At 36.8% G+C, this 27965-nt stretch overlaps 1 protein-coding gene across 1 annotated transcript; it reads left to right on the forward strand.

Moving 5' to 3' along the window:
* The first annotated feature begins 51 nt into the window (after window positions 1–51).
* On the forward strand, window positions 52–27683 carry LOC109101795 (ubiquitin-associated and SH3 domain-containing protein B-like). Its single transcript, XM_042724054.1, has 14 exons — window positions 52–636; window positions 16332–16385; window positions 16745–16931; window positions 17625–17823; window positions 18058–18227; window positions 19605–19813; window positions 20010–20160; window positions 20257–20374; window positions 20633–20755; window positions 22403–22495; window positions 22639–22783; window positions 22974–23080; window positions 23483–23592; window positions 24330–27683. The coding sequence occupies exons 1-14, from the start codon at window positions 509–511 to the stop codon at window positions 24465–24467; spliced, it is 1932 nt and encodes a 643-aa protein (XP_042579988.1). The 5' UTR covers window positions 52–508; the 3' UTR covers window positions 24468–27683.
* Window positions 27684–27965: the final 282 nt, after the last annotated feature.

The following is a 27965-nucleotide window of genomic DNA, read 5'->3' on the forward strand; positions in this document are numbered from 1 at the left end:
GGGCCTGGCGGACCCCGTCTGCTGATAGGCTACCTCCGCTTTCAGTCAAGCCCCATTCATAAATAAGTCATGTCTAGGAGGAACCAATGTAACAAGTATTGATAGTTTTCGCACGCGACGCGCCCGCTACAGCATTTCTAACTATACCCCGAGCCGCGTGTGGCTCCGGCGAATTATATTTCTTCCCCTGGCGGACAGCGACAGCGGTGTTTATCGATACGCGGAGCAAATGAGATTGACTTCCGACTGGTGACCCCTTTCTCAAACTGTAATGACATGAGCGCTCCAGCAGGAAGCTCAAATCATTTTGTGTTTAGAAACATTGTAGCGCGTCCGCCAATACTCCTGTCTGTCCGACTGTGAGGAATAATGGAGCGTTTTTGAACAAGCCTTTAACGCAGATACTGTAGCGCTCAATCCGATGTTTTAAATGTGTGTAGTGTCCGTCCATTTGGACGCATCAAAAGTAAGCAATTCGCTTTTCTGAAGCCAAATGGAAAGCTGAACCATGGCAGCAAAAGAGGACCTATATGCCAAAGTGGCTCCACGGATGCAGCGGCAGAACCGGCCAGGAACTGTCAAACATGGAAACAGTCTGGATGTTTTGCTGTCAATGGGCTTCCCTAAAACCAGGGCGTAAGTACCAGAGTTTCATCTTTCCCAGATCTCAGGCATCACGCAGCTGCAAGCACAGCTGTAAACGTTAAGAACACAAACGCTTGTGATAAGAGCACTGCCAAACCGCTTGGAAATACGGCAGATATTTAAAACCTTTAGTGCAAGTTGCTTTTCTAATGGCGTCGGTCTGGTTGTGTTATTGATTAACGTGTGGAAACGGGCTCAGTTGGCAATGGTTTACTGTGTGTAAAGTTCTTTTCCTGTTGCCTCATTAAGCCGTTCTTATAAGCTCGTCGTACATGTTCTGGGCTGCATCTGTCCGGACAGGACATGTTCTGCTACCAGCGCTTCCTCGAGCGGATGAGGTTGGCAGAGCTGGGAGGTCAGAGCAGAGAGCACCGCTGTCCATATTAGCGTTGTGTCAGCGCATCCATAATTGCTGCCCGTTATTCTTTTACAGTTATTTTCCTGGCATTATGGCACTTGAACATGCAATCGTAAGGAATCTAACAATAACGATTCTACGAACTATTTCTCTGTCCCTTTAACAAATCAGAATTAAATGTAGTAGTGCAGTTCTAGCAGATGGAGTGTTTGCCCAGACTTTTAATTGCTTTTTCACAGAGCTGTTGTTTGGCACACATGCGATCTAATAATTGGCCCTAACTGTTATATAACATTTCTAAACAAACAAAACTTAAAATAACATATGGTATGTCGTTATAACGTTAGTCAACAACTAAAATTAACTAACAATGGGCAGTTCATTTGTTACAGTATTGATTAATCTTTATTAACGTTAGTTAATAAAATCCAGATGTTGATTGTTAGTTCAGGAATAATAAACAATTTTAAAAGATACAACATTTGATGTAATTTTAGGCAATTTTATTTATATAGCACATTTCACACATAAGCGTATTTCAAAATGCTTTACATAAAAAGGAATTAAAATAATCATAAACATCTGTTGCATAGATGAAATGTAGTAAATGTTGAAATTAACTGTTTAATAAGTGCTTTAAAATTATTTTTCATTGTTAGTTCACGTTAACTAATTTTTGCTAATTAACCACAAATGAAACCTTTGTGTTGCTACATTTATTTATTTATTTATTATTTATTTGCTTGTCCGTTTAAATTGGTCACAACAAAAGCCTTAAAAGTGCAGTGAATGTTTTTTTTTTTTTTGCTAATAAAAATAGAACTGTTGAGAAATATCATGATTCACACTTACATAGAAAACAGTCTTCTAGAAAAGTAGTTTTATTTTATGTGAGTGCGGGTTGCTCACTAATGCCAATGATAATGGTGCCACCATTGCATTACATGACCAACTTTGTCATGTAGTTGACAGTTGACTATCACAATATTAATATACTTATAGCACTTTGAGCAGCTGCTCAAGAATGAGCTGTCTACATGTAAACAAAAACAAACTGAGTGAACTTTTAAACACTGCATAATAGTAACAGTTCATGGTTCAGTTTAATTGAGTCAAATCAATTCAGTAACCACTCTGACTGATTCATATGTGAATGTAAAAAGAACCCGTCATTTGTTCGGGAAATGTACCACACTTGGTGTGCTGTGCTGTTTGTCTTGATATGGTAGGCATTGCACAGCCACAGAATAGCGATGCAGGAAACACTTACTGAGACTTTTTTTTTGTGTGTGTGTTTCAGTACACGATTGTCATAAGAATGCACAGTATGCAAGTCATTGTGCTCCAGTAATATTTTTTTAATGGAAGTGGTTCGGAAAGAGATCAATACAATTAATACAATCAGCTCTTTACAAAAAGTGATGTCATACCATATGTGGCACCATACCTCTTTTCTCGATACAGTGAGTGACTTGATTTAGAAGTTGCCAAAGCTGAACATCTGTGCTTCCCATCACTGTACTGCATTGAGGAGGATGGTTGGAGTAAGGTATCTTCAACCAACCATGAAGGCTGCATTAGGTTGCTGTCAGTGAGGAGCTAGATTCTCATTCATCAAAATTACAGTTCATCTCTTCCTCTTTTAACCACACATATTTTCTCTCTCCTGTTTTCTCTCGGTCCCTCTCTCGTGTATTTACTTTTAGCTTGGGCTTAATCCTGCAGTTTCCATAATCTGTGCGGAATCCTCCTTGCCTCTGTGTTATTACGGTTTTGTGTCGAGATTGGGATTGTACAGGCCAAATGTTGCGTTCATGTTTAATCCGAGGAGAGTGAACAAAGGTGAACAGGTCAAGATGTCTTTATTGTGTGTTGTGGATGAATCTCAGGTTTGATGCAGATCGAAATCTTTGTCCCTGTGGAGACTGTTGATGTTGTTTGTGGATTAAGCACTTAACATGAGAATTCTAAACATTTGGCCAAATATTTGCCATTTGCTGACATTGGAAGCAGTGGTATGCTAGTTTTCTAGCCTTCTGTGGTTAGTCCGTCTGCTTCTGACAGCATTTAAGAGTTTGTTCAAGTGTTAGATGTCAAGTAGTATGTATATGGGTGGTTGGCATAACATGCTTTTAAATGTGATGAGTGTAATGTATATAAAAGATAGTGATAAGCCATGGTGTATAGTTTTGGATAGATGGAAAGCAGTTGACCATGCCCTTAAGAGGAGAAGGAGAAAGTGAAGATTTGAAAATAATGTTGTGATCAAAGGAAAAAGAAGCTCTGTAGTTCAGATAGTTGAAATTTAGTTAACCGTTTGTTAAACACTAATTAATATCACCAGTTAATTGCATGTGTCATATTTATTTCAGCAATTGTGACCTTTTTACATTTGTATACATCATCTGCCATGCAATATAACCGTTGAGACAAAATTAAGTCATTATATAAAAAGCATTTCTTTATAAGAAATTCATGCCTTGTTTGTTAAGTTTTATTCCCCCCACTGTTTCTCATTTTTTATGCTTAATTGCCGACCCACATGTAATTGTAACCCACAATGAGAAAGTATTAACACCGGTAATCTGGTCAAGATAGTGATATAACATTCACTGAGTATGTTTCTGAACAGAAAGTCAACTGGGACCACTTATTTTGAGTAGTCCGAATATAACAGATTACGACAGTTTCAGCATTGAAGGGTCTTGAAAGGACAAACTGTGAATTCAAATATTTGACATTTGCATCATACTTTCCCTGTTCTAGTACGTAATAGCCTAAACATGGCTACACATGCCAGGAGACCCCATCAGTCTTGCAGCTGGAATTGTCAGTGAGATAGATGGGCGGAAGACTTTGTTTTCAGTGGGAAGATAAGTGAAATGTTTTAATGAATAGCTATTTTATTAGAACACTTTTGTAGAAGAGTTTTTGTTTTCTGTTGCTGTTACATTCCATTGATTAAGTTGCGTTTGTTTAATCTAAATAAGTTTAGTTTTACCTTTACATGATGTTTGATTTTTCTGTTTCAAACCTGAGTATTCTTCATAATCTATCTGTCAGATCATAAGTATATAAATTGTACTGCAGTGTGCTCTTTGAAGTGTATTTTGAAGCCCTTTATGTATTGTTTTACAAGCACTAGCTCTATATTTTAATATTTATTCTGGACAAGAGACTCAGATGTGACATCGATGCTTAGTTACCAGTGATGTGCAACAATTGGGCTGGAGGTTATTGTGAAATGAAATGATAAGTTAAGATGCCAGCATGTATGTTAAACCACTGAGACAAAATAAGACCTCTTCCTCACCACCGCACCCTGTTTATGGCATCAGCTATAGCACTAAGGTAAGATGCTGTGGGTAACTGGTTTAACTTTTAGGTATTGTGAGACTTTTAGTTATATTTCTACGCTTACAAACTTAATCTTCTAACATTTCATCCATATATATACAGTGGGGTCCAAAGTATATATAGGCTACACACACAGATTAAATTTATATCGGAAAGTAATTGTCCATTCTCATTTCCACTGTTTTCACATTTATATTCCTTTTTTATAATCTAACACTCAAAGTTATTCTTTAAAAACAGTTAAAATTGAATAACACTGTTGCATTTTAAATGTAGCAAATCTCAGAATATGTCAGTTTTCATACTGCACATTATAACACTGGTTACATGAATTTGTAGCTTTTAATTATTTAGATTTTTTTATTTTGACAACAGTGTAGAATTGTAATGTTTATAGATTTTGCATAATAAACAGAAAATAATTATTAGCTTACATGTATTATATATGTGTAATAGTCTTTTTGTTTAAAAAAAAACACATTTTTAGTGTGATCTCAAACATTTGGACTGTAATATTTTGCCCCTTAAAGACAATTTAATTTCTGTGAAGTCAGAAATATACAGTTTTCTGAGAGAATGATGCAAATTCGTATGTAAGTAGCTAGGTCGTTTGTGTTTTGCCACAGCTGTGTTGTAACCAAATGTGTAAAAGTTTTGAAACATTGCTTTTTTTTGGAGGTTTCCGTGTGAGTCTGTGGGAGCCAAACTTATTAGCAGTCTGTCAGTTTGTGTGTGTGTGTGTGTGTGTGTTAAGGTCAGTTAGAGTGGGAAGCTCTCATACATTGGGTGGAAACACTGATGTTTCTGTGTCCCGGCTGCTTAGGGACTCTTTCCAGTTTCGCCTGATGATGCAGGAGTTGCACAAATTTTCCACTAGAAAAAGGCAGAAGGAGAACCGAGAGCAAGGAGTTTTTAAAGAAGAGTGTGAGTCTGAAATGTTCAGTTCAAAGAACACAGCATTGTGACAAAATTCAAAGCTGCTTTGAGTTTGAAAAGTTCAGTTTCAAAAGTCAGATGGTGGTATTTAATAGTGGCAATATTGAAGATAAAGAAAATCATGTTTAAAAGATAGTTTACCCAAAAATGATGATTCTGTCTTTATTTTCTCAACTTCATGTCATTCCAAATCTGTATGATGATGATCCTCTGGTGAAGATTGTGCCCAAATTTGCAACCAGATCTCTGTGAGTCGAACCCAAGAAGCAAATGAGTCAAATTCTCAAACAAATCATTCAGACCTTTTTGGTAAAACAAATCAACTGATTCATTGAAAAGATCGGATTAGAAAGAATGATCATTTACAAATCAAATGTCACTACTCCTCTCATGAACTCATCAATGAGACCTGATTTTATGTATCTCAAACAAAACTATCATATGGCTTTAAAAGAATTGGAATAATGCACACTTGCATATGGACCATTTTTGTGGCGTGAGAAAGTTTTATTTTTCTTTCTTTGTACAAACATGAGGAAGAGCATGGAAGAAAGAATTTATGCTTTTGTGTTAATTGGGAGAATGTAAGTCATACAGATTTGGGAGAACATGAGAAAATTGTCACAATTATCCTTTTTTTTGGTGAACCAGATGCAAACAGTATATTTGGGATACATTTATATGGTTTGTGTACGAAACGTACTCATAGGCTTTGTAAGAATAAAAGCCAAATGTGTTCTGGGTTTGGCCTTGTGTTGGTGTGCACGTATTTGTACATGAGTCATGTGTTCTGGCTGTCCATCACCTGTGGGGTGTGTAGATTTGCATCTGCTCTCATTTTTTGATTCTGTTGCATCGACTCAACAAAGCTGCCTGATCTTCATTATATTGTAGTACATGATCATATTTGTCCATTCTCGGATATTCAGTAATAATCTATGACTCAGAGTCTCTTAATGACAACATAGCCTTTGCTTTGGGTGTGGAGTCATCGCATGATGAGCCTCTCTTTTGGAGGAAATATGGGAAGTAGGAAGGCCATGGCAGTGTGGTATCTAGAGCCTTGAGCTGAACAGAAAACAGTCAACCCTTACTGTACCACCAAATTTTTGCAAACAACTGGCAGTTGGATAAACAATAAAAGATAAAAGTTTCAAAATGTAATGTTTAGGTTGATTTGTCTTAAAAAATACAGTCTGTTAATTCCTGATGTAAAGTATTTAGATCTGCTAAACCTGAAAAAGATAAGTAATTGTATAGACTTAAGTAAGTAGAAAGTAACTGTACAGACTTTTTTACATAAGGGTTAATATTTGTGCTTGACTATAGAATGGAAAAATCACAAACAAGATCTCTCTCATTTGTTTTTTTCCTATACACCAGTGAGATTAAATGAAGAGCAAATGGAATCTTTTTCTGAAGTCTGTTGCTTATCAGAGTTGCGTGTGTGTGTGTGTATGTATGTGTGCCGTGTGTCTGTGTATATGTGTATATGTATGTGTGTGTGGCTGTGTATTTTAGCTTTGATGTGATGTTCCTCTTTTGCATAGCTAAATCTTTATATCTTTATATCTGTCACTCTCTTTCTTTGTCTCTATATATATATTTATACTCACTATGCCGTTCAAAATATTTTTTTGAAAGATATTGATACTGTTATTAGCAAGGAATTAATTGATTAAAAGTGTCAGAATGAAGTGTCAATCAAAAATGAAAAAGAATGTATCATGAAAATCGTGAAAATTTTTGAAATGTATCACGTTACTACAAAAATATTAGGCAGCACAAGTGTTTCCAGCATTGATAAAAATAAGAAATTAGTGTTTTTTTTTTTTTGTTTTTTTTTTAGCAGCACCAAATCAGCATATTAGAATGATTTCTGCACCATGTTAAGGATCATGTGACACTGAAACTGGAATAATGGCTGCTGAAATAAAATATATTAAAACATAGAAAAATATAACAATTTTATATATTTTTTAATCAAATAAACAGCCTTGGTATTTGTAAGAGACTTCTTTTGAAAACATATAATCATAATGATCCCAAATCTGAATGGTAGTGTACATATATTTCTATTTTCTGTTTACTTCTCTTGGAACAAATTGTAACTTAAAAAGATAAATGGGAACTTTAGTAAGTTTCCTGAGCTATACAAGAGCAATCACTGAGAAGTAATATTTTCCTCTATTGAAACTGTCTCCTACTGTGTGTTTTGTCTCAGTCTATCACCTTTGGCTATTATTTCCTACGAATGCAAATACATGAAATCACAGCTCCAGACCTTTCTTTCCTTAGCACAGGTTTTAGAAGGATTACAAACGTCACTTAGTAACTTTGTTATTGATTTAGTTAAATGGACTTACTTTGTTACTACTTAACTGAATAAAAAACACTCTGTTCTCACTGTAAGTGAGTTTTTGAAGTTGTATTTTAAATAATTTCATAAATTTTCAATTTATAGTATGTCTTCAAAATGACAATTTCATGTTTATGAACAGTACTCCTACGCTTGCAGACTCCTTGTAAACTCACAGTGCAAAGTTTGTCCTCTAAGAGGAAGTGCCCCATTTCAGGAAGTGGTTTGTGACCTTTAGAGAGCGCCGTGGCTGCTGGGACATAAAGGAACCCATATGTGCTGAGACACAGAGACGTGGGTGTGGAAAGACACATGCACGCTCAAAACTTTAAATGTATTGAGGTACATGCATAGACATATATGCATATTGTAAAATACAATGGCAAAAGTTCACAGCAATTGAATCAAAAGAGATACGTGAGAGATATGTACACAGCCTCCTCTTGTAGTCGCAGCAAATATGAACCGATATATGTATAACCGTATATTGGACTGAAGTGTGTAGTGTCAGGTGTATTGTACACTGAAAGAACAAACAGACAAAAATACATCTCTGTATTGCCTTGATGTTCTATCCTCACATTTATTCTCCAATTAAAATTAATTTCCATATAGTGAACTTAAATATTCCTTTAAATATACCAAGCTAACTGTGGTTTCCATCAAAATACCACAATAGTTGCTACAGAAACACTTAACAATATGGTCCTATTATTTAATGCATTAACTAACATCAACAGTATTTATAAAAATTTGTTAACAATAGTTAATAAAAATGCTACTGTTCATTATTAGTTCATGTCAGCTCAGGTCAGTATTAACAGATACAGTTTTTTATTTAAATGATGTATTAGTAAATGTTAAAATTAACTATATGTTTCCATGTTAGTTCACGTTCACTGTAGTTAACTAATGTTAACAAATAGAACTTTATGAAATTATTACCAGTATCATTGTTATTGTTCAATTAATTTGAGATCCCCAAACAATAAGTTTATAAAATCTCTCTTTTGTTTTAACTTCTTTTATGACTTCTTACTAAGTGATCATCATTTTTGTTGTTGTAACTGGAATTTTGGTGAAAACTAAGGGAGCTTTGGTTAAGTGTTAGCCAACTGGTGTTGTCTAATGGCGTGATAGGTCATTTGTTTAGAAATTAATAAACTGAAGGGTTTACATTTTTGCAGTTCTGTCAAAAGATGTTTCTCTACTCATATACACTGTCTCTTCTGGCTATGAATAAACTAATGCTGAATAAATCATAGAGCAGACATGAATAAATCATTTTGAATAATCAAAAATGTTTGGGACATAATGTACCGTAGCTTCTAAAACTGGCTGTATTTATTCAGTTCTGTTATAGAAAAAACAACTGTGGTAACTTTTGTACTTTGGCAGAAACCAGAGTTTTCATTACTACATGTAACTTGTGTATTAGCTGTAGTTAATTTTGCATAATTATCAGAAATGTGTGATGTAATTCCAGCTAAATAAGTAACTTTAACCATACTGTAAAAATACCCTGTTACATTTACTGAAGAAAAGGTATATTTAACAACTTATATTTCTTTAAGTGATATAATTGTAATATACCAATCTATTTGAAATACCAAAATCTACACCATCAGGGTAACACACTTGACTCTAAAATAATGCAATAAATAATGTACATTACTGATACTAAAAACAAAGCTGTTTAAATAAAATATAATGTAGGTGATATATCACGCTGGAACTTCTGGGAATGTCCTTTTTACTTTTTTCACTGTAAATTATACGGTAATTTCTAGTTTTTATTTACAAAAACATTTTACAGTAAATTATGTATAATGCAATGTTAAACCATTTACAGTTTTTTTATCATATGGTAAGATAACGCAGTTAACAGTTTTTTTTTTTTTTTTTTTTTTTTAAACAGTGAAATGCGTGGTTTCTGTATTGAACCCCTTACAAAAAAAAGTATTGTGCAAGTTCCATGGTAGAGTCATGATATATCAGACAGGAATACCTTGGTACTTTGATATATTTAGTACTGAATAAACGTACCGCATAATTTGCATGGTTATTCAATACAAAAGAGAGTATGTTTAACCGTTTTGTCAGTGCCAGTCTTCCTTCACACTACACACAGACAAGCATTTTGAATTGTTTCTACAGTTAGAGTTACATCTCTTCTGGTAAAACCCTTGTGCTGATTATATTTGAACCGAACCGAACACTGAATCTGAGAATATGAGACCGAAACACTACAGGGTCAAGCTCAAAGTTTCCAGATGATGAGCTGTAATGGAAGAAGCAGCAGTGTGATTCTGATTGTGCCTGTGGAATCTAGACCTTCATACGTCTCGTTCTGTCTGTCGTGACATTTCTAAATGGCAGAAATTGTTGTTAATTGTTCAGTCACAGTGAATCATGTTTTAGTCATGCACACGCATGTTCAAACCCATGGTCACACCTAAAAACCATAGACACACACTCTTTGTCTCAAAGAGTTTCTAGCTCAACAGTTTTATAGGTTTCCATCAAGTCAATTTTCTTACTTGTTCAACAGTAATTCACTTATATAAGCTGTTTTTTTTTGTTTTTTTTTTGTTACTGCCTGAGTTACATGAATAAATCCTATTTTTAATCCCCACTTTATGAATCTTGTGATTCTTCCTTTATGCCCTGTTGGTCTTTTCTGTGTCTGTCTACATGAACAGTGTCACCATCTGCCCCGTCTCATGCACCCTAACCAAGTGAGAGAACACTCACAAAAGCTGTGAGTGTCTTCCCTGTAGTTTTAACATAATAAGCTGTTAACTAGCGGGGCTGAGAACACGAGACGAGCGTGAAAAGATCTTTACGGCCAGCCAGTCCTGTTACTTACAGAGGCAGAAGGGCTTATTGTCGGAGGATAACAATTGTGCATGAGGATATGTGCACGGAGGGAGAGAGCAGAACAATCAGAGACATCACACACTGCATTTGTTATTCTTTCCTCTCATTTTCTCTTTGTGGGTTGGAGGAGAACTAAAAAGAATGGAAGAGAAAGAGAGATGGTGTGGCAGTAAGATCCAAAATTAACACCCTTCGAGCGCCAAATGCGAGTGGAAATTTGTTCTGGCAAGTGAAATGGAGTTGCTCGCCGGTTGGCTGGTAACTGATAAAATGCATGGTTTAAATCGAAATGATCGTCTGACCCTCACTGAGGTACGTGATGTGGGCAACTTTTACCTCAGTGGAAAATTAACTAGAGGTTTTTGTACTTCAAATTCCCTTCCAAATGCAACTTCTATTTTGTCAGACAAACGGTTTTAATCGAATGTCGAAAACATTGACATTACTTAAAAAGGTAATAGGCCATTTGGTATGAGCAAATTAAAATCGTAAGCTCTTGCTGTTAAACTTGTTCAAAGGGGTCATGAACTGAGAAACCAAAATTCTTTCTTTCTCGTTAGTCTAAAAACAGCTTATATTGTAGGCAGTCTGCCAAAACGACAAGTTGAGGAATGTGCCACTCTATGATGTAATAGTGTGGATAAGCACCGCCTCCGCAAGAAGATCAACATCACTGCCTGTTTAGCCCCGCCTACCGATTTGCGCATGTAGTGTTTACGAGAAAGGCAAATGCACAGGTCTATGCCGAAACCAAACATTAAAAAAAGGCTCAGAAGACAACAAGATGCTGTGCATTGCCAAGTTTTTTGCATTGCCTTCCTTCTGATCCCAGCATTGGGAAAGAGTGGATAAACTTAATTTTTAATGAAGATCCAGACCACGTCAGTAAGAACTCGGTCCTTTGTTCACTTCGTTTTACCATGGATTCATTTACAAACAAAACACAATTCGACACAGGATTTTCAGAAAGATTAAACTAAAAACTAAAAGACTAAAAAACTTTGTTTTGGTGTATAGTAGCAACTCTACAGGCGTATATAACTATAATTGCTAAACAAACTGAAAAACAAGTTAAACCAAATAAGGTCACTATTATATAATGTTAAGTGGGTTGTCTTAAATGTGAGACAAAAGTGTCCAGGATCTAAAATGGGCATTATTGTCTGATGAAATCCCCTCATTATTAATATCACTGATGTTTCACATGCTTATTTGTACTGAGGAAACCCCGTTTTATATCTGTGCTTTTGTGTGTGTGTGTGTGGGAGGGTGTTGCTCTGTGTTGTGCTGAATGGGAATACATGTTAACTTGCTCCTCTGTAAACAGGAAGTGACTATTTCCCCATAGAGTTTGGAGATTGGGCCAAAGCAGTGAAAAAAGATGGCGCAAATATGCACAAACACTGACTTAGAACCAATTCTCAGTACATATGTTATACATTTTGAACTCCACCTCTCAAGAAAATGCTACAAGGGCTGATTAACAACAGGCAGAAAGATTAAAAAAAAAAAAAAAAAACTAGATAAGAGTGCATATTTTTCATGTATGAATTGTCATATTCAACCAAACCCACACACAAAAGCACACCCAGACAAATGTACTCCCTGGACCTGCCTCTTCATCCCTTTCAAATGCTGCACAGGAAATACAGGTTATAAATAAATCATTGAGTTCCTGCCTGGAGCACTGACCAGAGGGGAAGGGAGGAGGAGATGGCCTGTAACACAATACAGACACATATATAGAAGCTGATGGATAATCAAACAAGTAAAGTGCGCTTGCGTGTGTGTGTGTGTGAGAGAGAGAGATTCCGGATGCAGAATGATTTTCACTTCTGATTTCACATGTGCATTGGGTAGACTAAATATACGTGCTGTTTAACATATGGGCTCTATAAGAGTCGGTATGTGTGTGTGTGGCCTCACTTGTGTGTTTTTGTGGATGTATGTGTGATGAAAGTTTGAGTGTGTGGGTGGAGTGTTAGATTTGGGGTGTGAAGAAGTCTTCAAAGTGCAAATGTGGAGTTTGTTCAAATGCTGCTTGGAAACCTCTGTAAATCCCTTTGATTAATGTGGGTTTATATGTTAGTAATATTCACCCTATTCAACAACTTCAGGCCTATGTTGAGGGTTCTTGGGAAAATATTTTCTCAACAAAAGCTACTGTTATAGTGCTTTTACATATTAACTTCAAAACAAACCAGATGGTTGAAGTTTCATTGTGGTGCTTCTGCAATCGGATAGGGATTTTTATGCTCCACCAATAAACACCTTGTACAGTGACACCCGCTTGTGCATTTTTATACAACAGGGCTTTTGTCATTAACTGTAAAACTCGTCCTTGGGTAGGTTTTTTTTTCTTCAACTGTTTAAGGAACCATCTTTGTTTTATTCCCATTCATGATTTGTGTACGCGTGACTGCACAAGCATCTGAAGTTGATCATGCATGTATAAAAGTCTGAATATGTGTCTCACCATGCTTGGATGTCATAAACCATGCCATATGGTGAGTGTATTGTATCCGGAGTTTGTTTGTGTGTGTGTGTGTGTGTGTGAGAATATGCACACTTTGAACATAATTTGGCACTACATACATGATTGCATTTCTTCATATGTGTTTAGCTGGGGAATGCATACATCTTTGTGATGTTTTTCGGGGTAATTGTGCATATATGTTTATACACTAATGGACATATGGCCGTGCATCATGGGCTTCCCCATCTCAGCATGCATTGTGGTTTTGGCCCCGGAGGGTTAGTTGGCATGATGGCCATTTTCTCTGGGAAGCCAACTAAATATAGAGTAATTGAGCGATGTGCATAGACTGTGAACTGGATTACTACACACAAAAAATGCACATACTATTGACTTCTAGTAATCTTCAAATTTAAATGAAAGCGCACAGAAAAGAACTGGGCGAGTTAAAACTGCTTGAATGAGTAAACTGGCAAGACAAAACATGTGCAAACGATAAACTTTCACTCTTTGATGGTTAAACTTAACAGTTAATCCGCAAATCACATGATCACATGCGTGCTGAACCGTGGGGCCTGGTCCGTACGGATCACGGATCATCTACGATCCGTTGCACCCCTATTTGTAATAATATTTCATGATATTATTGTTTTACTTAATACTTTGTTGTCTCAAATGGTGGAGGATCTCTATTATACATCACTTTACTGCATCTGCAGTGAACATGAATGTAAATGTTGTTCGTTTGCTTATAATGCACTAATACGCATTGTGGAGCGCAGATAACCAAAGGCTTCCTGTACTTTGAACAGTCTGCATAATCTGCATAATTTCCCTCATCTCTGACGCGTGACTTCTCTGTTGTTGTGTCTTGTCATGGTTTTTCTGGTGAGATGTAAGGGAAGCATGTCTCTATACATTCGTAGTGAACTGTTGCTCTGGTTTCTTGGTATTGTTTCATTAATCCGTCGCTGAGTAATTTTTACTGATTCTAAGTTAGTGGAAATTGAATGTCTGTGGTCACATGAGACTGAATGAACTGCCAGGTTAATCATGTTTACACTGATTACTCATTGCTGATCAGCAGACCAGCCCTTTCTATTGTCTTTTAGTCAGTTTTTCTTTCTGCTTTGTTCAAACCTCAGACTACGTTTTCAGTTTTACTGTGAGGTTTCAAACAGATTCACGCTGCACAGCACCCCATTTCCCCCCGGAGAGTGAGACAGTGTGTGATTTTTAGAGCTTTTATAAAAAGACACTAATTATAGATTTAGAAGAAAATTTAATCTGCTCAGGCAAAAAAGCCTTTGAGATGTCAGCTGACACATGAGGAAATGACATAGTGAGTTTAGCGTGACCTTAGATTGGATTATGTGTCATTTTACAGTATAGATGCGAGCTTTGGAAATATCATCCTACACATGAGAAGATTATGTGCAATTATCTGTACAAAGTAATGTACTTGCACTAATTGTGAATGTGTGTGTGTGTGTGCCTGTATTAGAAATGGCCTTGTACAAATAAGTGGGTCTGTGACCTTAAATTATTGTACCAAGTGTAAGATAGCTTATAATTACACCTTTTAGTTCTATATGAAAAAAAGCGAGAATATAAAGAGAACTAGAGGCAGAGAGAAGGCTGTGGCGAGTGTTTTATCAACTGAGAGAGATAGCACACATTTCCTTTTTCATCGCAGTTGTTTAAACCACAGACAAGTGATATTATTTTCCACTATAAACTTTTTAAGCCAGACACCTGCTAAATGAGTCAGACAGAGCATTTGTGAGATGTTTAGTATGTTAATAAGTTCAGGGGTTGCTCTTTATGCATGCAAAACAAAACTTAAAAAATATACACTACACTACTAAAAATGGAGCTGTATTTATTTAATCACAACATTTTAAATATATTTTTTAAATGCTAATTATATCTGTGATGGAAAAGCTGAAATTTCAGCAGCCATTGCTTCAGTGTCACATGATTCTTCAGAAATCAACTTGATATGCTGATTTGCTGCACAAGAAACATTTCTTTTTATCACTGTTGAAAACAGTTGTCCTGCATAATATTTTTTTTGTGGAAATCATTATAGATTTTTCAGGATTCTTTGAATAGATAGTTCAAATAACAGCGTAAATTACATTTGTTTGTAACTATATGTAATTCTTTGCCGTCACTTTTCATCAACTGAATGCATATCTGTGTCTATACACACACACACACACACATATGTATGTGTGTGTGTGTGTGTGTGTGTGTGTGTGTATGTGTATATATATATATATATATATATATATATATATATATATATATATATATACATACACACACACACACACACACATATATGTGTATATACACACACACACACACACACACACACAGATACATGCATATATACATACTCAGAAACCCTCCGACACAGGATGTAACAATTTAACAAATAATTTTTAGTATCTGAGAAAGAAAGAGATTGCAGAGTGATAAGAGAAACATAAACGACAGCTTATATGGTTTCGTGTTTATGTAAAAAAAAAAAATATTTGACCGGTTAGAATCAAGTATTCCAGTGAACTGTTTATTATATATCACTTGTTATTATTTGTATATAAATAAAGTTGGGTCCAGAGGTCTGAGACCACTGTTAAGAATGTCTGTATTTTTAATTGTCAGTATAATTGTCGATTGAATTGTCTTTTGTATTTTGAGAAAAAAATAATCCGTTTCATATTAATTAATATTTGATATTTAAAGTATTTGTTTTAACGAGAGCAGCACTTTTGCTTCTAGAACTCCACAAGTTAGTGAAATTGGATCTTAGATTAAGTCACATAATAAATGAAACAAATTTGCTTATTTAATTAGTGACCTATAAACAGTGCAGAACCTTAAATTCTGTGTGTTGTCTTTTGTGCCTCACTGCATGTGTTTCAGCTCTTCTTGTAGGTGACCTTGGCACACATGACCCTCTTTAAACTAATCCAGAGAATTAAGCCTCCTCAATATTCATAAATGTCAGTAAACAAGTGATTATCCAGCTTTCCCAGTGTTGCTCTGGGGAACAAGGCATGGTTTAGAGCATTATCACAGAGTTTGTTTAGCCTATGTGTGATTTCATGGGCGATAAACGATACGTTTCACATACAGAGATAGAAACAATAAAGGGAACATCTTTGTGATATCAGATTTAGATCTTTTTAGAGAAAACTCCTCAGTGCTAATGTACTGATAAACATCCTCCGGAAAGGATGCCATTGATTTTGTGACCAGTACAGCAATCGAGCTGATGTCTTTCTCTCTCTCTGTCCTTTCTGTTACAGGCTAAAAGCTCTGGTTTCGACTGGGGGCAGAAATGTACAAGCAGCCTGTGACTGGTGAGTGTGCACACCCACACACATACGCCATAACCCATGTCGTTTTTGACAGCCGTTCATTTCAGTTGAACTGTGCTGAGCCACAGACACTCTTTAAGCTTTGAAATGATAATATGTTGCATTTTAACTCATGCACAGACACATACACTGAAATAAAACATTATACCATCAGGTGGGCTCACATATAATCATGAACTCAGCTTCATGTGCACTTCACCTTTAATGGTTTACTGCTGCCCTCTGCTGGCAGGGAGTCAGAATTTTTTTTCATTGATATTTTTCTAAATTAATGAAATTAAATTTATCATCCTTGATTTAAATCCTAAACTGCTCACCTGTTCATAATGTCTGTTTTGCAGGTTGTTCTCTCATGTGGATGACCCGTTCCTGGATGATCCTTTACCCAGGGAGTATGTGTTGTACCTGAAACCCAGCGGTCCTCTCCTCAACCAGCTTTCCAACTTCTGGCAGCAGAGTCGCATCACATGTGGCAAGAACAAAGCCCACAACATCTTCCCTCACATAACCCTCTGCCAGTTCTTCATGGTCAGAGCACTTCATCAACATATCCAACCATATCTTTAATGTTTTTTGTTTTTTGCATGGTTATGGTGACCCAGTAGTACACAACACAACAAAATATCCACAACACATCAGAAAAAAGCCAAAAAGCCAACACAATGGAATTAGCACAACACAATGGAAATAAGCTACAACACAACTGAAACAAGTTGCAACACAAACGAAATCAGAACAACACAATGGAAACAAGCCGCAACACAAAGAAATTGGCACAAAACAATGAAATTACTCCTATGTGTCGTATTTTGGTGATTTCGTTGTGTTGTGCACTACTGGGCCACCGTAGCCCTTGGAAACTAAAAAAGTTTATAGTAATATATATATATAAATATATATATATATATATATATAGTAATGCTGTGGAATATTATTACACTTTAAAATTATGTTTTCTAATTTAACATGTTTTAAAACTTAATTTATTCCTGTGATGGCAAAGCTGTTACATGACCCTTCAGAAATCATTTTAATATGCTGATTTGTTGCTCAAGAAACATTTCAAAACAGTCTTTCTGCATACTGCTATAAAATTGTACTACTTTTTTTTTCACGAATCTTTTAGAAAAAAAAAAGTTTTTGAAATGTTAATACATTTTTTAATGGTTGTGTATGTAGGACTGTCTCTCTGTAAGACTGTATCTCTCTCTGTCACTGTAGTGTGCAGATGGCAAGGTGGATGCCCTCTGTGAAGCTCTGCAGGCAGTGGTGGGTCAGTGGAGAGGTCGTTTCCCCTCCCCGCTCCCCCTAGAATTCTACTCGTCCTCAAACTTCATTGGCCTCTTTGTGGACGAGAAGGTGGCTGAGGTGATCAAGAGCTTTGCAGCAGACTTTGCCACTGAGGCGGCTTCCAAAGCAGGTGTGTGTGTGTGTGTGTGTTTGTTTGTTATTGGCATGCTTGTCTATACCTGATGATGACACAGTGGAGCAATAGTCTTAATTTTCTGTCTTTGGAGGTGCCTTTCTACCTCTTTTAAATCAATTTTAGTGTGCTCTACTGGTTTTGAAGAAAACAGGCATTTGTATTGCCAAAATGGCTCATTAAATGTAAAATAAAATAAAATCTTATTTCTCTCCCTTTCTCTCTCTTTAGATGCTCATGTGGAGCCCCATAAGAAGCAGCTTCATGTAACTCTTGCCTACCACTTCCAAACCAATCATCTTGCATCATTAGAAAAACTTGCCAAAGGTGTAGACATAACCCTGGGCTGTGATTGGCAGGCTGTACTCTTGTCACGGGACATCCGATTTGCCAATCATGAGGTAGTCAAATTGTTGTTATCAATTGTTTCTTTAGCTAACATCCTAAATATTATATTGTTTTCTTTTAAGTAATTTTTCCCATATCATTTATCATCATTTAGTATAGAATTTACCATTGCTGATACCAAATATATTTTCCATCTAAAGTCTAAACTACATTGATTAATCTGTATCCATACAATAATTTCAGTAATTTCCAAATTATAATTAACATGGACACACTTAGTATTAATACACTTAGAATTAAGTATTAAAGGGGTCATATGATGCGATTTCAAATTTTCCTTTCTCTTTGGAGTGTTACAAACTCTTGGTGAATAAAGAAGATCTGTAAAGTTGCAAAGACTAATGTCTCAAATCCAAAGTCACATTCTTTATAAAAGTTAACACTCGTCCACGCCCCCCCTGAAACGGCACGTTCTAACACGCCCCCACATATCTACGTCAGTATGTGGAAAGATTTGCATAACGCCGCCCAGATGTTCGCACAAAGAAAGAAGGCGTACCTTTTATTCTCGTTGTAGTATTGTTGTTGCCGCCGCCGCCATGTCGTATAAATGCTGTATGTTTCACTGTGAAAGCGAAACGACTTTGTTTGGCCTTCCAAAAGAGGACGATATCTGCTTTGTCATGCCTGGAGCTGATCCGTGCTGGTCGCTGAGGAAATACATCAACTTTGCACTGTGGAATGGGCTTTCACCGTGGACGAAGCGGCGTCCAGCCCGGGGTCGTCACATGTGGTTGCCGCACGCACAAGGTACGCTCCTTCGTAGAATCTGCCTCAAGCCGCCTGCCTCTGCTCACTCAAGGCCGCGGTGTGTGACGCTGTTTCATTGAGACAGCGAAACTACTTTGTTTTTGCCTTCCAAAAGAAGACAGGACTGGAAATCATGTTTATATCCCTTTTATTATGGGTTTTATGTTTATGTCTTGTCGCTCCGGCCGGACAAGACATAACGTTATGTTAAGAGGCGTAACATTTCCGTCACACTCTTGAGGCATTTGGCCAATCACAATGCACTGGATAGCTGGCCAATCAGAGCACACCTCCCTTTTCAGAGCGATGAGCCTTGTAAAAATCGACTCGTTTCAGAAGGCGGGGCATAGAGGAGAAACAATAATGTACAGTATGTGGAAAATAATGTGTTTTTTTAACCTTAAACAGCATAAACACATTTCATTACACCAAATATGTGTTTTTTTAACCTTTTTAAGAGTATAATATTTTCATTTTAATATATTTTTGGTAATATGGTTTGATGAATGTTTAATTAAAATGCTCTTTTCAGTAATGCTGAAAGATCACTAATAAGTTTTCTTATCATATACTGACTTTTCAGCTTTTGTGGCTTATTAACTGTCTCTCTCTCTGTTTTAACCCTGCGGGTGATGTACCCTTATGCGCCTCAGAATGATGATGAACTGGAGCTGGTGCCCGGTGACTTCATATTCATGTCATCTATAGAACAGGCCACTGCCAGTGAGGGCTGGGTCTATGGGACCTCGATGAGCACAGGGTTGTCTGGGCTACTGCCAGAAAACTACGTCAACAGAGCAGACGAGTGTGACACTTGGGTCTTTCATGGGTAAGAGATGTCATGAAGTGACTAAAGCTGCTGGTTTTTAAGAAATTAATGCTTTTATTCCGCACGGATGCATTCAATTCATCAAAAGTGACAATAGAGCATTTGTAAGGTTACAAAAGATTCATGAGGCTGTGGTGACAGTATGTTAGAACTAAAAGCAGTAAGTAACATCTCATCTCTTTACCTATTATCTTAGGTCTTTTTCTTTCCTTAATGGAACCCCGCCAACCAATATCAGGGGTGCAGTGGGTGGGATTTTTCTTGACTCACACTTGGACGGTCGTCTCCTTGATGACCCCATGCCATTGGATCCCCCCAGTCTGAGCGTTATATGTCAACCTATGCAGGTAAAACTATAGAGAGGGAGTCTTGTGTTCATGTGACAGAATGTGAGTTTTTTATGTATAATGTTTTATTCAAATATATATATATATATATTTTAGATCCTACGACCCAGTCAGTCTCGTTTGCCTAAGAGAACATTGTTTGTGTGTCGCCACGGTGAGAGAATGGATGTAGTGTTTGGGAAACACTGGATCTCTCAGTGCTTTGATGCCAAAGGTCTGAGCTCAACTTTCCAAACCAATTTTTTAACCTCTTTGTAGTTGTTCCCAAATCTGGATTTATCAGCAAGTTTTAAAATTGAACTGTTATATTAAGCCCTAAAATATTTCATCAGCTACAAATCTTAAAAAGAAGTAACTGTATCCAGCAAATCATAGAAAGTCGTGGGAATGTATTGGCCAAAATATGTGAGAATGTTGATGTCTAATTTCTTGATGTTTGTTCTTTTGTGTATATTTGCTCTGTCTTTAACAGGTCGGTATGTGCGGTCAAACCTCAATATGCCAACGAGTGTCCCAGCGAGGAGTGGGGGGTACAGGGACTATGATAAGGACTGTCCTATCACTGTGTTCGGATCCACACAGGCTCATCTAGTCGGTTAGTCCCTCACCACTGTTAAAGGTGTAGTTCACTTCCAGAACACAAATTTACAGATAATGTACTCCCCCCCAGTGGTCAGGTGGTGCAGCGGTCACGTGATACAAGTCGTAGCTCTCAGAAATCTCTCTATTCACAAGTTGTAATTATGAGTTCTACAAGGACGCGAACGCTTTTTACAAGTTGGTATCTCATAATTACGGTAATTATGCCGTAATTGTTGTAGTTCTGTAGTTCAAACTGACCCAGCTCTCTGTTCCTAGTTCTATCTGTCAGTGGATCACCAGCTTTCTGACAGATAGGCAACAGCTAGTGAGACTGGGGAAATTCATGTCCAACAGCTGCTCCACCAACACTGGTGCCCCTCAGGGATGTGTTCTCTCCCCCCTGCTCTTCTCGCTGTACACCAACGACTGCACCTCAAAAGACCCCTTTGTCAAGCTCCTGAAGTTTGCAGACGACACCACACTCATCGGTCTCATCCAGGACGGTGACGAGTCTGCTTACAGACAAGAGGTTGAGCAGCTGGCTGTCTGGTGCAGTCTTAACAACCTGGAGCTGAACACGCTCAAAACAGTGGAGATGATCGTGGACTTCAGAAGAAACCCCCCTGCACTCCCCCCCCCACTCACCATCATGAACAGCACTGTGGCTGCAGTGGAGTCATTCAGATTCCTGGGAACCACCATCTCTCAGGACCTGAAGTGGGACAATCACATTGACTCCATTGTTAAAAAGGCCCAACAAAGGCTGTACTTCCTTCGCCAGCTGAGGAAGTTTAACCTGCCACAGGAGCTGCTGAAACAGTTCTACTCAGCCGTCATTGAGTCTGTCCTGTGCACTTCAATAACTGTGTGGTTTGGTTCAGCTACAAAATCAGACATCAGAAGACTACAGAGAACGGTTCGGACTGCTGAAAGGATTATTGGTACTCCCCTGCCCACCCTTCAAGAACTGTATACATCCAGAGTGAGGAAAAGGGCTCAGAAAATCACTCTGGATCCCTCACACCCAAGTTACCCCATCTTTGAACTCTTGCCATCTGGCCGGCGCTTCAGAGCTGCAAATACCAGGACAGTCAGGCACAAGAACAGTTTCTTCCCCCAGGCAATCTACCTCATGAACAGTTAAATGTTCCCCACTTATACAATAAAAAAAAAAATGTGCAATATCCTTATATTTATTTGTTACCCCTTCATCCTAGTACATCCCTGCATCTTACTCAATCCAATTCCATTATCATTTATAGCACAATTGTTTATACACTTATTTATCTGCAAAGGGTTTTTATTTTTTTATTTTTTTGACTGTGTGTTGTTGTCTTTTGTGTACTGGAAGCTTATGTCACTAAAACAAATTCCTTGTATGCGCAAGCATACTTGGCAATAAAGCTCTTTCTGATTCTGATTCTGATTCTGATAGTTCTTGAAAAAGGATTTTTTTAAAAACGAAATATCTCCCTTTGGAGTGGACTTTGAGATTTGTAACTTTGTAGATCTTTTTATGCCCAAACATACATACTACACACTGACTAAAATTCAAAAAGTGAAAAAATATAATAGAATCCCTTTAAATATGAAATGTGTAATTTCTTCTTTGCTACTGGCACTATCATGTGTTTACTGTATGTGTAATTTGTTTTTACAGGGGAGGCTCTCCTGGAAAGTCATACAGTGGTAGACTTTGTATACTGTTCTCCATCTCTGCGCTGTGTGCAAACAGCTCATAATATCCTCAAAGGTAAAACAGCACCTCCTTTGCTCTTTCATCTTTCTTCCGTTCATTCACAAATCAGTTTTTACTGCATTAGACATGCCCATTTACACCCCTAAATCAATTTCTTCCCATGTGCCTCTTTCTCTGTTATGGATTGTATTTCTCAGGTCTTCAAAAGGATGGGAAGACTAAAATCAGAGTTGAACCGGGGTTGTTTGAGTGGACTAAATGGGTGTCGGGAACCTCATTACCTGCCTGGATTCCTCCTGCAGACCTGGCGGCTGCAAACCTTAGTGTGGATACAACGTACAGGTATTTTATTAGATGAACTTATTCAATGAACTATACGTGATTTTTGCTACACTTTTTGGCTGTGATGTTTCTGAATGATAGCATTATTTGTTGTTTATGTTTTTGTTTTTGTTTCCTTTTGATTTCACAAATATGTTCTTGCAATGAAACAAATGTTTAATGATCATTAAGTCATCTTGTTCCCATCTAGACCTCATATTCCTGTCAGTAAACTGGCCGTGTCTGAGTCCTATGAAACATACATCAGTCGCAGCTTCCAAGTGACGCGTGAAATACTGTCAGAGTGCAATAATCTGGGTAGGTCATGAGTGCTAGTACATTAGATTTTTTTATACTGATTCAAATGTGTTATGCTTTAAGACATTTCCCCCCGGTTTCACAGACAAGGCTCAAGCTAGTCCCAGACTAAAATACATGTTTGAGCTGTCTCACCTGAAAATATCTTGCTCTGACATATCTTAAAAATATGTCAGTGTCATTGTTCTATGTCAAGATGCACACCTGTAATGTTTTCTTCTAAGACATTTTTGTAAAAGTTGCTTAAATATCTTAATTTAACTAAGGTCTAGTCCTGGCTTAAAGGAACACTCCACTATTTTTGAAAATAGGCTTATTTTCCAACTCTTGTTTCTTTAAGCTAAGCCCCATTTGTGAAACCGGGCCATTATGTTTACCATCTTTCCATGTGGTGTCCAATAGGAAATACAGTGCTGATTGTGGCCCATGCTTCCTCTCTGGAGGCTTGTACGAGGCAGATACAGGGACTGACCCCACAGAACGCTAAAGACTTTGTGCAAGTGGTCAGAAAGGTTAGATCTCTTGTGCATCTTTTCCAAATATGTTTTTTTCTCTTTTTTAATAAATACCTTTGGAATGTGAATATTGCCTAATTTAATCCCTATATACATACTGTACATATATACATAAAAAGGTATATATGTAAATTACATATTATATTTAATTTATACAAAATTTAATTTGTAAATAATCATTCAAAAAAACTTTTGCAAGAAATTAATAATTTTGTACAGAAAAGACGCATTAAATTGATCAAAAGTGAAAGTAAAGACTTTTCTTTGTTACAAAAGATTTATATTTCAAATAAATACTGCAAGTACTGTTCTTTTGAAATATATATTCGTCAAAGACAAATGTAACACATATCTAACAAGATATCAAGTAGCACAAAGATTTTTGACATTTTTCTTGAGCAGCAAATTAGCATATTAGAACGTTTTCTGAAGGATCGTGTGACACTGAAGACTTGCTGCTGAAAATTCAGCTTTTCCATCACATGAATAAAAATATTAATAAAATGAATTCATTTAATATTCATAAATGAATCATATTTTTTTACTAAATAAATTCAGCCTTTATGAGCACAAGATGCTCACAGAAACTTTTTAAAAATCTTAGCAACCCCGCATTTTTGTGTAGTAGTGTATACCTACATATTTATTTTGGTTTTATGTTATATATGATAATTGATGTATACAAACTACTGTAGATATTCTCTTTCCTTCCATTTTTCCTGTCTCTCTCACAGATACCTTACTTAGGCTTCTGTGCTTGTGAGGAGATGGGTGAGACAGGCGTTTGGCAGCTTGTGGATCCACCCATCCTGCCCCTCACCCATGGGCCCAATCACAGCTTTAACTGGAGAGAAGCACTGCTGCAGGACTGAGAGGCTCTGCAACTTTTACCCTCACTGCTCTTCCTCCAAAGGCAACAGAGACGTGCTTACAGTCACATCATCACAGATCTGCATTATAGCACTATAAACAGCTCATGCTTCCATAGCCACGTTCTTGCCCTGCTGCAGTACACCTCATTGACCCTGTCTTAATATATAAAGCATAAGAGCAGTAATATTTGCGATAGATTTCCATAACGTGCTCAAACACCATTTTCCGGCCTATAGACAAGCTGCAGCAGAACACATGCATCCAACTGTAGCCCAGGCGAAACTAAAAATCCGAATGCTTCAAACACACACATCAAACACAGGATGTAATACACGGCGATAAACTCAGGTTTCCTGCCTCAGTGAGGAGGAAATAGTGCGAAAAAAGTTGATGAGTCATCATCCAACACTTCCAAAATGGATGCCGCTGGGTCTCCGAACCATTTGTAAACTCCATTTTCCTAAACTCTGTAGGGGAATGGGATTCTCCCTTTTACACTGTGAATCAAATAGGCATGCACAACCTATTGCATCAAGATTTCCCAATTACACCTGCTACAAGCCCGCTCACCAACCTCCTGAAAGCACAAGAATATAATCTGGCAATCAGATAGACTGAGACCAAGCAGCTTTAAAGTAGTGTAGAAATGGATTTGGTGGACAGCACATTCGTCCTGTGCCTTGCTGTCATGCTGCTACTGTTAAACACTTTGCAACTATAGGACACTTTGGGAGGACTGTTAGTTAGGGCTTATTAGAAGACAGTATTTAAAGATGTACTGTCATGCTTTTCGCATGTAGGGTTGATTTTTAAAAGAGGGAGATGATAAACCCAGTAAGAACGTCATCAAAGGCAGTGCCACAAATGGTTTCAACTTCTCAAGCAGCAGCTTAAATAATGTTATGTGCAGCTGTTATGCTGAACGGCGAGCTTTACTTTCTGAGCACTTGAAAAATCGAACCAAACAGGAAAGAATGCTTCAGCAATGTAAAGAATTGTATATTAATGCATAACGTGTCTGTATATACTAAGTAACATAGTAAAATCCATTTGATGTGTTTCACCTTTAAATGGAAAAAATATAATTGCATTTATTTATGTATTCATAAGATAGTTGTAAAGAGAATATGTTGGTGCTTCAGTTTTTTTTTGTTATTTCCTGTTAATGGAATAGAGAAATCAAGCCATAGCAAATGATGATATATATCACTATATGATGCCGTGTTTCTCTCCACTCCGAGCACTTACATAAGCATATCTGTTACGATTACTGTAATATGCCATCTGTGTTCCCTGAACTTCATAACTATTTTAGCCCACCTATGGTTTGGCATTTAATGATGATAAGGAGGAGGCATGCATAATGAGATGTGCAATGCAGTGCACAAGCTAAAGAGGTTTATGGGATTTTTTGTTATAGTTTTCAATGTGTGCACATGTAGTGCATTTACTTAGATGTTATGTTTTTACTTTTTTGCTTTTTTATTGAGTTTTAAGAGTTGATCTCTTGCCTAAATGATTCCTGTCAAGGGATGAAAGGGATAGTTTTACCCAAAATTTCTTTCCAAACTTGTTTATTGCATTTCAGACATAGAAAAAACAGACAATGGAATTGTCAATATGAATAAATAAGTAAAAGTACAACAACAGATACACCAGATCAATTGTCAGATTTTTCTTTTTTTTTTTTTCACTTTTTTTAATACAGTCTAACATAGTGAAATAAGATAATTTTTCTCCTGCTGGTTTAGCCAAGTTAAGTTGTGTGTTCATAGATCACAATTGTGACGAGGCTATGTATCCATAGCCATGGTATAAACCTATTTTGTATACATTCAGGCCACACTTTCCAATATACTGAAAGCAAATGAGGGCTTGTGTGCCTGTGTATGACTACTATACTTTTTTTTTATTTTATTTTGAGATGGTTTCAATTCATAAAAGTTAATAGAAATGACCTAAAATTAATGATCCAGCTGCATTTATAGTTAAAAGCCCACTCAAAGGGAAGGAATACACAAAACCATTAAGTTGAAATAATACACAAGCCTTTTGTTTTTTAGGTGTTTTATCCCTTTCAAACTTTTCAGATTACAGGGAGTCTAAGACAAATCTGTCTTCATTAATTTGGCATTTTCCAGCTCAACAGTAACATAGCCTTCTAAATGCTTCCTACTCACACATTTATGTCAGCTCATGTCTTTCTGTGGAGATTTCTAATTAGCCAAGCCAGTGTAAGTGTGTGTGGGTGTGGTTGAGTGTTTGCTCATGTGCTAGAAGATGAAAATGCTGTTCTGCCCATAAAAAAATAATTACCTTATTAAATCATCCTCGTCTACTATAACAACATGTCTACCGTGAATAGATCCTTGTTCTTCCAATGGCCACACACAAGCATAATGTGTATCAGTGTGTATTACCACAGAGGGTTGAACGAGTACAGCTTGACAAAAGCTGATTCATAACTGTGTTTGATTCACTGAGAGGTAATATTGTCACTGTATGTTTTCAGAAGCATGCTATGTGTGCAACTTCTTCTGATTGTTTGGGAAGGGGGGTGGAATATGAGGCAAAGTGCTTCATTGATTTTTTTTTTTCAGAGGCAGAATGAATCATTTTTAATGCGTATACTTTAAGCATATTCTGACCAACAATTAGCATTTTGGCCATGAGTGTTTGTGTTTGTCCTGATGCTCTTGAGAATCATGAGATGTTTTATATACCCTACTGATCAGTGACTGGGGAAATCAATAAATATACAATATCTAAATACAAAATAGTAAGAAATATAAAACCAGTGTATTACAGATTGCTATTTTAGCTGTTGTTATTTTAATTGTTGTTTGGTCTTTCCTGAAATGAGTCATGTTTAGTTTATATACAACATTAGGGTTTTATTTAGGTCTTCTAATTTATTTAAACTTATTCAAGTTTTACCTTGGGGGCATTTTAGCAGCTTGAAAATTATCCTTGCATGCCCAAGAAGAAAATGCAAATGTAACACCTCCATATAGTGAAAAGTTGTACATGAATTGACTGCACAAAACATACGTTATAGTTCAGTGCTCAAAAAATTAAATAGATTACAAAAGCATATGTGACATTCCGCCACAAAGCTACCTTTTTAATATGATTGTTGACTTTTATTTTAAGACTTGTTTTAACGCGTAATGTTTGTAAAGCATGTTTGCGAATAAATCTTTTGTCATCCTGCATTGAAGAGTTCTGTCATTGTGTTACACTTTACATTTCACTGTAATATTGTCACTCCAATAACATTACTAAGTACACAAATAATACTATTGAAATGACTATGGGTCTCTATACAGATAGCTTGTTTTTAAAGGCTTCTTGCTCTTAAGGGTGAGTAGGAGCCTTTGTGGCATAGTCATTTTTAATCTAAAGCATATATGATTATAAAAATAATCATCAACAATTCAACATATAGGGCCTAGTATTTTGAGGTTATGTTTTCAGTCACACGTCACTTTTTTTGC

The sequence above is a fragment of the Cyprinus carpio genome, chromosome B5 (genome assembly GCF_018340385.1).
Source record: "Cyprinus carpio isolate SPL01 chromosome B5, ASM1834038v1, whole genome shotgun sequence".
Taxonomy (NCBI): domain Eukaryota; kingdom Metazoa; phylum Chordata; class Actinopteri; order Cypriniformes; family Cyprinidae; genus Cyprinus; species Cyprinus carpio.